General features: G+C 43.6%; 1 protein-coding gene across 50 annotated transcripts in view; it reads right to left on the reverse strand.

Moving 5' to 3' along the window:
* TTN (titin) overlaps nt 1-13239 on the reverse strand; it is a 323095-nt gene that overhangs the window by 121434 nt on the left and 188422 nt on the right. For 47 of the 50 annotated variants that reach the window (XM_053268886.1, XM_053268842.1, XM_053268718.1 and 44 more), the window contains 9 exons: nt 13089-13187; nt 12518-12604; nt 12012-12059; nt 10803-10883; nt 7899-7952; nt 2761-3156; nt 1638-1913; nt 468-743; nt 119-258 (listed from right to left, as the gene is read on the reverse strand). In XM_053268886.1, the coding sequence (XP_053124861.1) occupies nt 119-258; nt 468-743; nt 1638-1913; nt 2761-3156; nt 7899-7952; nt 10803-10883; nt 12012-12059; nt 12518-12604; nt 13089-13187 (1457 nt within the window). The remainder of the gene's footprint in view (nt 1-118; nt 259-467; nt 744-1637; nt 1914-2760; nt 3157-7898; nt 7953-10802; nt 10884-12011; nt 12060-12517; nt 12605-13088; nt 13188-13239) is intronic. The other 3 variants (XM_053268933.1, XM_053268924.1, XM_053268925.1) reach the window with 2 other exon arrangements.

Below are 13239 nucleotides of genomic sequence, written 5' to 3' on the forward strand. Positions count from 1 at the left end.
ATCCCAACAATTAAAAATCCTTCTTTAAAAGTACTGAGCATAATCATTATTGATCAATGTCATTCAAGGCTCCAGTTGATTCTTAAGTATAGAACAATTTTTAAGTATAGATGCTTACAGGTGAGGGTCTGAGTATTTCTCCTTTCAATTTCCATTCCCCAGCAATATCCTCTTCAGAAATCTCTGCGTCAAAGCTTGCTGTTTCTTTCTCATAAATAGTAACATCTTCAAGGGGTTTAAGCAGTTCAACTTCACGTTCTGGCATTCAAAAATGAATGTGTTAACAACACATATGCAATCAATGAAAAATATCCACAGTCTCACAAGTGTCAGTGTTTTTTATTACTTTATTAGGCAAAACTACTGTGGCAAATTATTATTATTATTACATGTTATATCCCGCTCTTCCTCCAAGGAGCCCAGAGCGGTGTATTATATGTATTATATTAATGTAAAAATATGCTTACCACCAAGTGTCAGTTTAGCTGGATATCTACGACCTTCAACTTCCACTGAATATTCCCCAATATCATCAGGTGTAGCATTCTTAATTTTGAGGAAGAGATGAGCTCCATCTTTTACAATTTCTGTTTTGTCATTTGGTTCAAGAGGAATCTCCTCATCACCTCTGTACCATTTAATATTTGGCGTATCCTTAACGATGTCACAAGCAAAGGTTGCTGTACCCTTTGGTTTCACGTGCTGGTCTCTGATAGGCTTCACTAGCCAGTCTTTTATCATTTCTGTATAACAAAACACAATAAATAAGCTTTAGAATTTGTACATTATTAATTATTAATTTTATTAAACTTTATACCACCCCATTGCACATACAGATGGACAACAACAAGTGACCTTGGCCTTTTAGGTTTTCTTAATATTTCAGGACTCTCCATTGTTGCCACATACCCACCCATATTTTCCTCTCCCACTTCCTCTCATCTATTCTTTCTATTCATTTCTTGATTTAAGCAGTTTTTCCATGTATCTGGTTGCTTTTCATGCCTTTATTTTCCCAATTATTATCCATTTAATTCATTAATTTATACAATGGGTGTTAAAGGGCAACTGTTCTGGGTTACATAAGCAGACAGACCATTAGGCTATCTAGCTGAGTATTGTCTGCACTGGCTAACATCCTCTGCAGTGTAATGCAGGCATCTACGCAACACATACAGCGTTGTCCTTGTGCAACACTATGCCCATTATTTCCAATGGATGTGCTGTTGTGAAAGTAAAATTGTGTCATTTTAAGTATTAGTGCAAGAAGCTGCTGGAAGGGCAGCGAGTGTAGGCCACTGAATCACTGTCCAACTGGCTATTAATATCCAGATCAGGAGGGCTCCAACACAGACCTCCAATCCTGGTCCAACTTGTTCTTAATTAAGAGTCCTTTAAGAGATTTCAATACTAATTGTACGATCAGTTTAAAAGGAACTTGGGCTTCTTAAATTTAGTGAAAATATGATAAAATAGGTCATCATAAATGAGAGAAAATAATGTATCAGCTTAATATTACGTGGTAGAGTTTCATAGCAATGAATTGCAACCTTTTATGCCTTTTTTCATATTCAGAATATTCTTATATTTGTACATCTTGGGCACACACAAATAATCTGGAGAGGAACTTCTCTTACCAACAACTTTAACACAGGACTGACAGATGAGGTCAGTATTGTCAACAGTCACAGTGTATGTTCCAGCATCAACGTCATCAGAGTCCATGATAGTGACAGAACGCTGCAGTCCAATAATGCTTGGAATAGTCTTCCCTGGTTTCTCTAGGAGAAGTTTCCCATCCTTTCTCCAGACCACATCTCTCTCTTTGTTCAGCTCACAGCTTAGATAAAATGGCTGCCCTTTGATCACAGTAACTTCTTCTTCCAGTGTCTTCACAAAGCGCACTGGTAATTCTGGTGAAGAGAAGAAAGCCAGTCATTTCGTTTGCATACACTGCAGGCCCAGCTCCATCCAGTACCTGAGGCAACTGACTTAACTCTGATCTCCCTTCCCATCCAATTTCTCTGCATTCCCATCACCCCTGTGCATGACACACAGATTTTCCCCCCATGGCTCCCACAATCCACCATACCTCACTCAGCAGTGGGGCACCAGGTACCACCTCTGCCTTTCTCTGCTCCCCAGCTTTTGGCATTTGGAAAGCCAAGAAAAGGGAGCAGAAGTAGGAAGGAAGCAAAAGGCTGGAGGAGGATCCTCCTCCACATCTCTGCTCCCTTCCCTTGGCTTTTCAAAAGCCAGAGGTGGGAGAGTAGGAGGAGGGCAGCAACTGGTATGCTGCCACTGAGTGAGTTTTGGGAGAGGTAGCAGGCTGGCTGGAGGTGATGGATCAGCAGAGGCAGCCAGTGGGCAATTCACTGCTTCTATCAATTTGCTGTCTGAGGCAGCTGCCTCACCAGGCCTCATTAGGTGGGCCAGCCATGATGAACTTTAGCATAGAAGAGTAAGTAGCCACATTAGAATTGTTGCTAAACATGAGCGATCTTTGTGTGGATCTCAGCATCTATCAGCTGAGTACCAATATGATCCCTTTCTTTTTGATAGAGGGATCAGATTTGTGTGTGTGTGTCTTTAAAAACACCCAGAATAAACAGCTGGGTTGGGGGCATGTATGTATAACGTAGATTATGAAGCTACTGACAGAATGGAAGAAATACATATTAACTCCAATCGAAATTAAACAAAAGGAGCTTTAAGGCATAAAGACTGAATCAGAATATATCTGGAGGTGCCATGGAATACCTTCAACAATAAGTTTTGCTGTGGAGGTCTTTTCTTTGTTTCCCAATTTCAGTACACAAGTGTACTCGCCAGCATCTGAAAGTTGGACATCAATAATATGGAGTTTCCTGTCCTTTCCATCAGCAAGAAACCTGTGCTTCGGGCTCTCACGGATGTTGCTGCCATCTTTCATCCAAGTGGTAATGGCAGTGGAGGGAGAGATGAGGCACTCAAATATGGCGGAGGAGCCTACAGACTCGGCTTCTGTCAGCACTATGTCCTTAATTTCCTTAACAAACTTGAGTGGCACAGCTTTAAGTTGGTATGTGAAAGGTGGCTCATCAGGAGGTTTCTCACCACCACTTCCTGGTCTTAATTTCCTCCTTTCTGCATCTGCTGGGGAAGGTGTCTTTTTGGCTGCAAGACAGATAAAATTATGTATAAAACTGATCTCTGCACGAATTTTGTTTGCCCTCATATTTTGAAGCAAAACTAGTCCAGGAGCCAGGCACTTAGTTGCCAGTTTGCAAGAAATCAGCAGTGGAACAATTAGAAAAGACAAACCAAGCAAACAAGGATATCTGTGTAATTCTTTGTTTCACAAGATAAATTGGGAGGAAGCACCCATTACATTTTGTTATATCTAGAACACTTGAATCTATCTGTTTATATACAAGCCAGTTCCTCTCAGTCCATTGCACCCTCACAATGTTCCAGCACACTCTAGTATGTCCAAGAAACACAATGCAGGCAGGGCTATGCTGGCAAACACTGGCTCTGTCCTCAGTGGCCCCTATTGAATGCTATGGGACAAAGCAGGGCAAGCATCAGGGATTAGCCAACTCAGGCACTGGCCAAGGGTGATAAAAGGACCCATGGCCAACTCTTGAGGTCCTGGTGGGAAAAGAAGGCATCTGCCAGCACAGCCATCAAGAAGTGCTCCCAGCTGCTGCCACTACTGCTAAAGCAAGCCTCCTTAAAACCCTTATGGAGATTATGGTGGCAGCTCAGTGCACTCTTCAGCAGCCAGGCTGGTGGACATAATCTTCCTTTGACTACAGTGTGGTGACATTTCCACCATGGCAAAAGTGATGGTGGTGGCATTGTATTCTAGGTAAAACACAATGGAAGATCCACCTCCCTGCCATTGGTAACAGGGGCCAAAAGGCCTTGGCCAGCACCCCCTCCCCCGCTGATAGACAGACAGACAGACAGACAGAACTGGGACAAAGTATTGTTCCATCTGAGGTATTGGACAGTAAAGGATGGAAGAGTGGGGAAAGTGAAAGTGAAAGGAAACTGGGACACTTCCAGTCCTCCTTCCCCACTTTCTTCACTTGCTTGCTATAAAGTATTTGTTCAAAGCGAGAGAGAAATTATCCTCTTTCTCCTGCAGAATTATAAATATGACATGTATGTTTTTTAAAAATAGAGGCTGTTATTCCCAAATCCAGACGTGACCATTTATTAAGGCATGCTAAAATAAAATAATAAAATAAAATAAGTAGTGCTAATTTTGTACCCATTTAAGTACCATTTGCAGCTTTTGAAACAATCCCATTAAAATATGTATTTTTAAAGAGGAATTTTTAATTGTGATTGGCCGCATTCACGCATAACAGCAAACCGGAGTTAAACATGGCCAAGGTTTCAATTCATAACTCCAAATTGCATCAACTTCAGTTGCAGGAGAGGGGAGCCCCTCCCTTCTGCTTGGCCTCCAAGGCAGATCCCAGCAAGCTACATGGCCAGACTGTGGGCAAAGTGTCACCACGTCAGCGGGGTGGCCACAATTGTCCATGATCTAGAAGGGGATGTGTCGGGTGTGATCGTGCATTTTCGGAGCGCTCCCCCGAACCCATTTAAATGTCCTGTCCTGCCATTCCATGGCAGCGCGTCTTCTGCACCCCCCCCCCAAGTAGCCCTTCGCCCCTATAGTCCCACACAAACACAAATTCTTGGGGGGATTCTGTGGGCTATGTCGTACCATAACCTTGGATGATGTCGGGAGGGGTAACTCTGGCAAAGTAGTCCATACAGACCCAACTGAAACTCGTCGTCTCGCAGCTTGCTGCTGAGCGGGCCCATCCTCTCATGAGAAGGCCAGTCTACTGGGGAAGGCTGTGTCAAAGTAAGGGCTTTGCCCAACAATGGACTGTGAGCTCACGAACTGAGCCAGCCCACCCACCCATCAATGCACCCAAAGGGGCCCTGCTTGTGTGGGGCCCCCAACACTCAATAGTAAAAATTAGAACAGATCCCCCTAAACCCCACTACCCTCATTCCCTGTGGAGACTTTCATGCACCAAAAGGACATCTAGATGCTCCATAAGCCATGGCCTAGACATGTGCATGGAGGGGAGGGGGGAGACACTGAGACAGACCTCAAAACCCATTCAGAATCGAAGGTCCCAGTCCAGCATCACACTAGCAGATCTGCAGGCATGGGGAATCATGGGAGAGGGGAGCCCCCATTCTCTGAGCACCCTGGGAGAACAGGGTATCCATTCCAGGGTGCTGGCAAGGGCACATATGTCAACATGGGCAGACAGCCTGGCAGAGGGCACCTTTCTGTGGCAGCTTGGACCCAGTCCCCAAGATGAGGAAAGCAGTCTCCAGGATACCCCTCCCAATGGATTCCCTCCAACACAGCAACCTGTCGCTATTTAGAGCCCCCATGGCCTGACACTCTCGTGAGGGAGGTGTCTGTGGGAGAAGGGGATGTTTTGCCATCAGGCATTATGCCTGAATTTGCTCATAAACTCTCTCCCCTCCCCTCTGATGGTCCTTCTCATGAGTTGTGTGGGGGTGTCCCCATGGCCTGGCATTTTCATGCCTGGGCAGTGTGCCCTGGGTCAGGTGGCCATATCTTTGAAGAAGGATATCAGGTTACCCATACTGAGCCCAGTGACCGGCCTTGATCATGAGTAAGCCGAGAGAGCAAAAAACCCCACTAGGGGAGGGCTGGGGTCCACCTTCCTCAACATTTGTGTGAGAAGAATAGAACTAGGCTGCATGAACAAAAACCCCGTGAATCATTTATGTGGATGGGGCAGACAGTGGGTCCAGAGGCAGACCTTTAAACCTGTTCAAAGTTCCCAGGTCTGGTCCAGCATAGTGCCACATGCAGATCTGCAGGCGCAGGGCTTCCTGGGGAGCCCTGGTTTCCAGGTGCCCCAGAATGGCAGCGTTGCCCCTGGGGGTGCATGGGCAGGGGTGCACATCTCCACATGGCCAGGTTAGCTGGCAGGGGGCACGGTTTTGCAGAAACCTGGCCATGGTCCCCAAGACAAGGAAAGCAGCCTCCATGGTACTCTCCCCACGGTGTTCTCCCACACAGCAACCTGGCTCTATGTAGAGCCCCCATGGCCTGGCACACTCTTGAGTGGGCACTCTCCACCCTGGCTCTTTACCCATCATTAACATAAAGGAAGAATCTCTTCTTTCATTGGAGCAATGCTGATCCAGCTGCCTGACCCTGCCCATGAGTAAGCCTAGGGAGCTAACATTCCCACGGGGAAGGGGCTTGGCCCCACTTCCCCAACCGTTCTGTGAAAAAAATAGAACTTGACAGCTCCAGAATCCCTGCTTGTGGCAGCCTCTTAAACCAGGACAGGAGCTTCCCCCCTAAATATTTGTCCCCCCACCCAGAGACGAGATGCTCCGCTCATGCTGGCTATCCCTGCCACGAGAAGGTCATTTTCCAGGGCAAATCTGCTTGTGTGGATGGTGTAAACACAGGGGTTGGGCACGGACCTTTAAACCCATTCCAAGTTCCCAGTCTTGGTCCGGCATTGTGTCGTATGCAGATCTGCAGGTGTGGGGATTCCCGGGAGAGTAGAGTCATGGTTTCCTGCAGCCCCCAGAAGAGTGGGCCCACCCTTCAAGGCCACAGGCAAGTGTGCATCTCTCCACATGGGTGGGTGGGCTGGCAGGGCACAGGGTTGGACAGCTACTTGGTGTCAGTCACTGAGACTAGGACAGCACTCACCCAAGTACCTGCCCCTGTGGCTTTGCTGCATGGAGCATCCTGGCTTGGTATCAAGTCCCCATAGGCTGCCACTCTCATGAGAGAGTGGTCCATGGGATAATGGGCTAATTTTGCATCATGCACCAAGAGTACCACCTAGTCCAATTAGAATACCATCTTGTGCATTTTAACTCAGTCCTCCCAAATGGCTCTTCTCATGAGTAAGCCTAGGTAACAAAAACCTCTAAGGGGAAGGGGCTGGGGCACCCCTTCCCCAATCTATATGTGGAAAAAAATTAGAACTCTGCTGCTCCAAGTCCCCTGCTTGGGTTGGATTTGGGTCCCCCATGCAGCCATTTGCTCTCCTTCTTGTGCTGAGATGTGGTGCCCTGCTTATGTTGCCACTTGGTGTGTTGGTGCTTATGAACATACATCACTGTTCCCTTCTCGAGGAGCAAGCACTTAGTGCCTGTCCTGTCCCTTTTCCCTACCACTTGCCAGGTTGTGGGGTGGGGGGAGAAAGAAATAGCATGGGAAGAGGTGATGCGCCCAAACGACTGGGCAGCTTGACAGGCTGACAAGTCCTGGATGGGGCATGGTGGCGTTCCTGTAGCCTGACAACTCCATAGCTGCACAGCTCACAGGAGGGGCGAGGCTAGTTCTCCGAGAGGCTGCCAGAGAGAAGTGTTGAAGGCATGGAGAGCCCACATTCTCAGGTGGGTCTGTGCTGCCACCTCTATGATTGTGGTTTGAAAACTGACACAAAACCTCAGTTATAGCTGCACTAGGAGTCAAACGTAACGCTTCAGTGGCCAAACCTTAGGTCTTGGCGGCGAACCTTAGAGATAACCGAAGGTTCAATTCGGAGTTTGCCAAGGCAAACTGGAGGTCACTTTTGGCTCGTAACCACAGTTTCACACATTTGGGTGTACTTGAGTTCCAGCCTTGGCTCTGTTTATCTCCGGTTAGGCGATACATGTGAATGTGGCCAAAATGTTGCCTTGTGGTGGTAGAGAGATGAAGATCATATTAGTAACCTTATTCAGGTCATTGCCATTCAGAAAGCCAGATGATTTGCAAATTTGTTTGGAAGGTCATGAGTTTGGTATTTTGTAGCAGTAAAGCTGTGATCATTTATTATGTTTAAACATGCAGGCAGTAGATTTGGATTTTGAGTGAGCTTTCTTACCTTTAATAGGACTTCTACCCTTGGCAGCTTCCTCCTTTGGTGCTGCTTTTGGCTCTGACATAAAACAGCAACAGTATTAATAACTATGAAGTCAGGTTAAAAGTATTTACATATTTAAAATTGTGATTTTTTTGTTTAGTTTCTGTGTACTTTTTGTGTAATACATACATATTGATAGAAATTTCATGATCAATATTTTAAATAAAGCAAGATTCCATATCCTATGAATATTGAGCAAATTGTTTTGGGACACTCTGGCTCCAATTCAGAGAACCATTTAAGGAACTCATCTAGAAGCTCAAATGACAACCTTTACTGACTGGAATGGTAATGAAACACATTTCATTTCTTCCGGAGAGAGTTTCTTCTTTGCGAATATCGTAGAAATTCTTGAGACATTTTGGAATAGGAGAGCCATTCATCTATCATCAAAAAACTATTTATTTACAAGTAATACTGACAAGAGATTTCATATTGTTCAATTTGGATAATGAGCAAAAGTGAATATTAGTTGACAGTAGACATTTAAAGCGCAAAGAATTGATCTATGCTGATGTATAGTTTATGAATTAAACTCCCAAGCATAATTTCTCAAGTCAAGGCACAAACTTGTAATATGCATTCCCCTCACTGCCCCTTGATCTCCTGTCTGTTTTGAAAAATGGACAAGAAAGGCCTTGTCTGTTGGAGGGCGGGGGGAGGAGGGAGGATTGATAGGTGTCATTTAGCTTATTTTAATTCCCTTTATTTAAGCTCCCTATGTTTTTGTCTTTCTGGTTTGTTTTTATAGCCAGACTTGGCTGTGTGGCATGAATATATGCTAATTATATATGAGTGACAAATACTTGTTAGACATTATTCTGAGTCCCTAGTTCTTTGGTGCACTCCAGAAACCAGAGGCCCAACTCATTTACCCATGTATGTTCCGAAGACTGTAAATTCTATCAGCAGCACTGGCTCCTGTTGCACCTGGGATCTCAATGTCCCTGTTTATGATGGTGCTTCCCTCTTACTGCCAGTCCATTACCACATCCTGTTGGTTGGTTTGCCCTATGCAGAGGGAATGCCATCAGGAAACAAGAAGCTCATAGAGGCTATTCTCATGATACTTGGGTAGCAGAGAGTTTACCCAAGCAGCCCATGTTAACAGGGCCACCAGGAGGCCGCCCAACCCAGCTGCTGCAGACCCAGGTAGCCCAGATCTGCTACCCAAGCAAAAGATGAGGTAGGAGGGGAAATGTGTCCATCCTACCTCACTTTTTGATTGTCTGTGGCACCATGGCTCTGAAAACAGTCGCGAGGAGTGGCAGCCACAGAGCACTGTAGAGAGTGTGGCTAGAGAGAGGAGTGCTGCTGCACTGCTATAGGCTGCCTCTCCGTTGCTTGTGCGGTGCATTGTGGGATGCGGGAGGATTTCCTCTTTCCGATCCCACTTCAGAGTCCGCTGCTGTACCCTTCTCGAGTTGCTCCTCGAGAAGGGAGCAACAGAGGGCGCCCAAAGAGGCTCTGATAGTCAGAGGGAAGATAGGTAGGATCCTACCTTCCCCCAAGTTCCCACCCATCGGGTCATGTGAATGCCTCAGATTTTTTAGAGAGCATGCCACACAGAGAAAAGCATATATCTCTTTGTCTTCCAAGCTATAGATTCAAGAGGTTTCTGTGCAAGCTCTCTCCCCCTCCCTCTGAGTGCGTGTGTGTGCTGTAGAAGAGGGCCTGGGTCAGTGGCTTACAAAGTGCAGAATGTTGCTTGTTCTGTTCTAGCAGTGCTTCTGGCTGGTTCCAACAAATCCAACAAGATGTTACAATTTGGACATCCCATAGAGTTACATAGAAATAGGTTTCCATGAACATATTCAGTCACATCTAGACTTTATCTCCCCCCACCCCCACACTCTATTAGTAACCTTGCAGTCATGGCAGCTTGGGAAAAATTGTGGAAAACTGATTTAAAGTTCACTGCATGTTATACTTTAAAAGAAAATTATTATAAGATGATGTACAGGTGGTATTTGCACCGAAAAAATTAGCATTAATGTATAAAAATTTTCCAAACGAATTTGGAAATGTGGACAATGTGAAGGAACCTTTTTCCATATGTGGTGGTCATGCAGGAAGGCAAAGGCTTTTGGGGATATGATATACAATCAGTTGAAGAAAACTTTTAAAATGACATTTCCTAAGAGGCCAGAATCCTTCCTGCTAGGAATAACGCAAGGAGAGTTCTCCAGAAGAAACTTAACATTTTTTATGTATGCAACCACGGCGGCTAGAATAGTATATGTGCAGAAATAGAAAGATAATAAAATGCCCTCAAAAGAAGATTGGTTGATAAAAATTTTGGAATATGCTGAGATGGCAAAACTTACAGCACTCATAAGGGATGAAAACTTGGAATGTTTCAGAGAAGATTGGGAGCCATTCTTATTTTACTTAAAGAACTATTTTTCTAATATGGACCTTTCAGCAGGGTTTGAAATTTAGTAACAACAGCAGGTTGGATAGGGTAAAATCCAGTTTGCAATGTGGAGTATATGTGTTTTTGAATTATTATAGCAATGGTAGATTTTTATAGCCAATATGAACCGTGCAGATTGGTAACCAGGGAGTCAACATTTAGTTAATTAAATGTAATTGGATTGTTATCGTTTCTCCTTTCCCCGACGATGACTGGGCCCTGGGTAAAAGGTCTATAGCTGTTTTTGTGTTATACACACGTTATGTTTTGTAGCACAATGAGATGTGACCTCTAAAGTGTCTTTACTCTTACAAACATTTGGGTTAAGAAGAAGATTTCTTAATTTTTAGCTTTTCGATGATTTCTGTGTGATTAATTCACATGAGTAAAGTTTTGTTGAGTACACATGAATAATGCAAATACACATATAACAGAACCAATATTCATACCTGCTTTCTTCCCAACCACTGGAGTTGTCAAAGGAGCAGTTTCAGGAGCTGGTTCTGCAGGGGGCCTAGGAGATTTTAGGGCTGTGGAAGGAATTAAAAAATAGTTTTTTTCTTTTTTTGATCTGTTTACCGATAAAACATTAGAGCATGACATTTCATCTCCTGTAATATTTCGTTGAACCAGGGAGTAATTAGACATTCACTGGCCTTCAAGCAGTATTGAAGTGCTTATCCCTGCTTAATAAGCAGAGCGCTCATATTTAGCAGGAGAACAACAGTCCGTATTCATCACAGCACCACATCAGTCCAGTGGTTGTTGCTTGTGTCTACCCTGTGTTTATTTTCAGATAATTTGTTTTAGCATAGGGAATGAACTTAATCCTTTTTCTATGTAAACTACTTTGAGAATTTTTTTTTGCTGAAAAGCAGAATAATTCCTCAAGAACAACAATAGCTGAAACATTTATGCAAATGTTAAACTTGCAGCTTGATACAATATGAAGTGCTGTACCTGCATGTATAGCCATAGGATATTGGATTAACATAGAGTTAGCATCTTCATGATGTTAACCCCTGCAAATTGGGCAAAGAGGCACCTTTTTAATGCACTGATTCTCTTTATTTAGCAGGGGGAGAGTAACTGGCCCTATGCACCCCCAACACAGTACCTCCAGTGACTGGTGTCTATCTTATGGGGTTTTTTTAAGATTGTGCACACTTTGGGGACAGTGATCCATCTTTCCCTTCCTTCCTTCCTTCCTTCTCTGTTTAAACCACTTTGGAAACTTTTGTTGAAAAGTGGTATATAAATATCTGTTGTTGTTAAATTGAAGTTGCACTGGCTGACATCCATACTAAATCTGTGCCGTCATGCAGGGTGTTTGGGAGGGGGGAGGTGTGATTTTTGCTGATCTCCTTCCCTCTAAAGTCAGCGGTGCCTCCTGAAAATATGTTCCTGAGAGTTGCCCTCAGGGACATATTTCCACAGTGAGATTCAGAGGGAAAGAGAGATTATTGAAAATCACCCCTCCCTCCTTGTGCAGGAGCTCAGTTGGATGATATGCATTGCTACACTAGTGCAGTGCTAATCTGGATGTGAGTCACTGACATAATGCTGACATCACTGTTCACTATGCTGACACAAATGTTTATGGATCAAGTGTAATAGACAGAAGAACAATGTCTAATGACTTGCTAAAAATTTCCTACCTGTAGCAGGCTTTGGTTCAGGAATTGCTGCTGGTTTAGGTTCTGGTACTTTAAACACAAAGATAATAAATAGGTTAATAAAATGCTGAGTGTGCAAAAACAACCAAGATGTTGTTTTTTTTAGTATTGCAAAATGCTGAGTACTGCAAAAACAAGAAGTATAATGTATAAACACGGTCAGAAAGACAAACAACACAGCTAGCAGAAGGCTGATGCTTTGATGGGGGTGTTTTGTTTTGGGTTTTTTTGGCCAGAAAATACATTTTTAAAAACTACAACAGAAGAGCACAGCTGGTTTGAAACACAGAAAGAAAGCAAATAAGAGAAGCCCAATGAAGAAGAAATTATTACTAAGTACGGAAGAATTAGAGAGTAGCGAGAAGACTGCGAACATGGTAGCATTTTGGCTGGCTTATGTTAAAGTTTAGTTTTGTTTGCAGATCAATGTTCAAGAACAAATGCAGTTTTAGTTCTAACAAAAAAGATGGAGCACCACATCTTTGTACCTTTTGCTGGTTCAGGCACAGGTTTTTCTTTTTCCTCTCGTTTCTTGATTGGCGGGATCTCAATTTTCTTCTTTTGAACCTCTGGCACTTAACAAATATTAATTTATTTTGGAAGCTGGATCTAAATACTTTGACTTCCCAGGCACATTAATAGATTTTATCATAAAACATTTAGCTACCATGATTTATTTATTTTTAAGTAACAGTTTAAAGTTTGCCAAGATCAGTATATGTAGCAAAGATAAGCAACTGGTACACATCTATATTAACACAGATAAATGAGAACTAGAGGAAGGATATGACAAGAACTTACACAAGGAAAAAGTAGCTTCCTACAAGGCTTGTTCTACACAAAATGACAACTGAGAAACAAAGAGGATGTGTGGAGAAGAGGAAGGCAAATGTCATTTAATTTAGATTGCCTGGCTTTGGATATGCTGATTGATTACGTGGCAATTCTGATCACATACTGTATTCAGATACTGAAATCCAGAAAGTATTTATGAAAAGTGGGGGTTTATGTAGGGTTTGTTTCTGCTTAACATCACAGCCATCAGTTCTGGACTTTTACCTTCAGGCTTCTTAATCTTTTCAAGAGGCTTGGGCTCAACTTTAGGTTCTTTCTCTGGTTTAGCTTCTTCTTCCTCAGGCTTCTTAACTGCTCTTGGGACTTTAAAAGAAAAAGAATTTTACTTCAAGAAGAACTTGATGAAATGATGAGG

The sequence above is a fragment of the Hemicordylus capensis genome, chromosome 1, assembly GCF_027244095.1.
Source record: "Hemicordylus capensis ecotype Gifberg chromosome 1, rHemCap1.1.pri, whole genome shotgun sequence".
Taxonomy (NCBI): Eukaryota; Metazoa; Chordata; class Lepidosauria; order Squamata; family Cordylidae; genus Hemicordylus; species Hemicordylus capensis.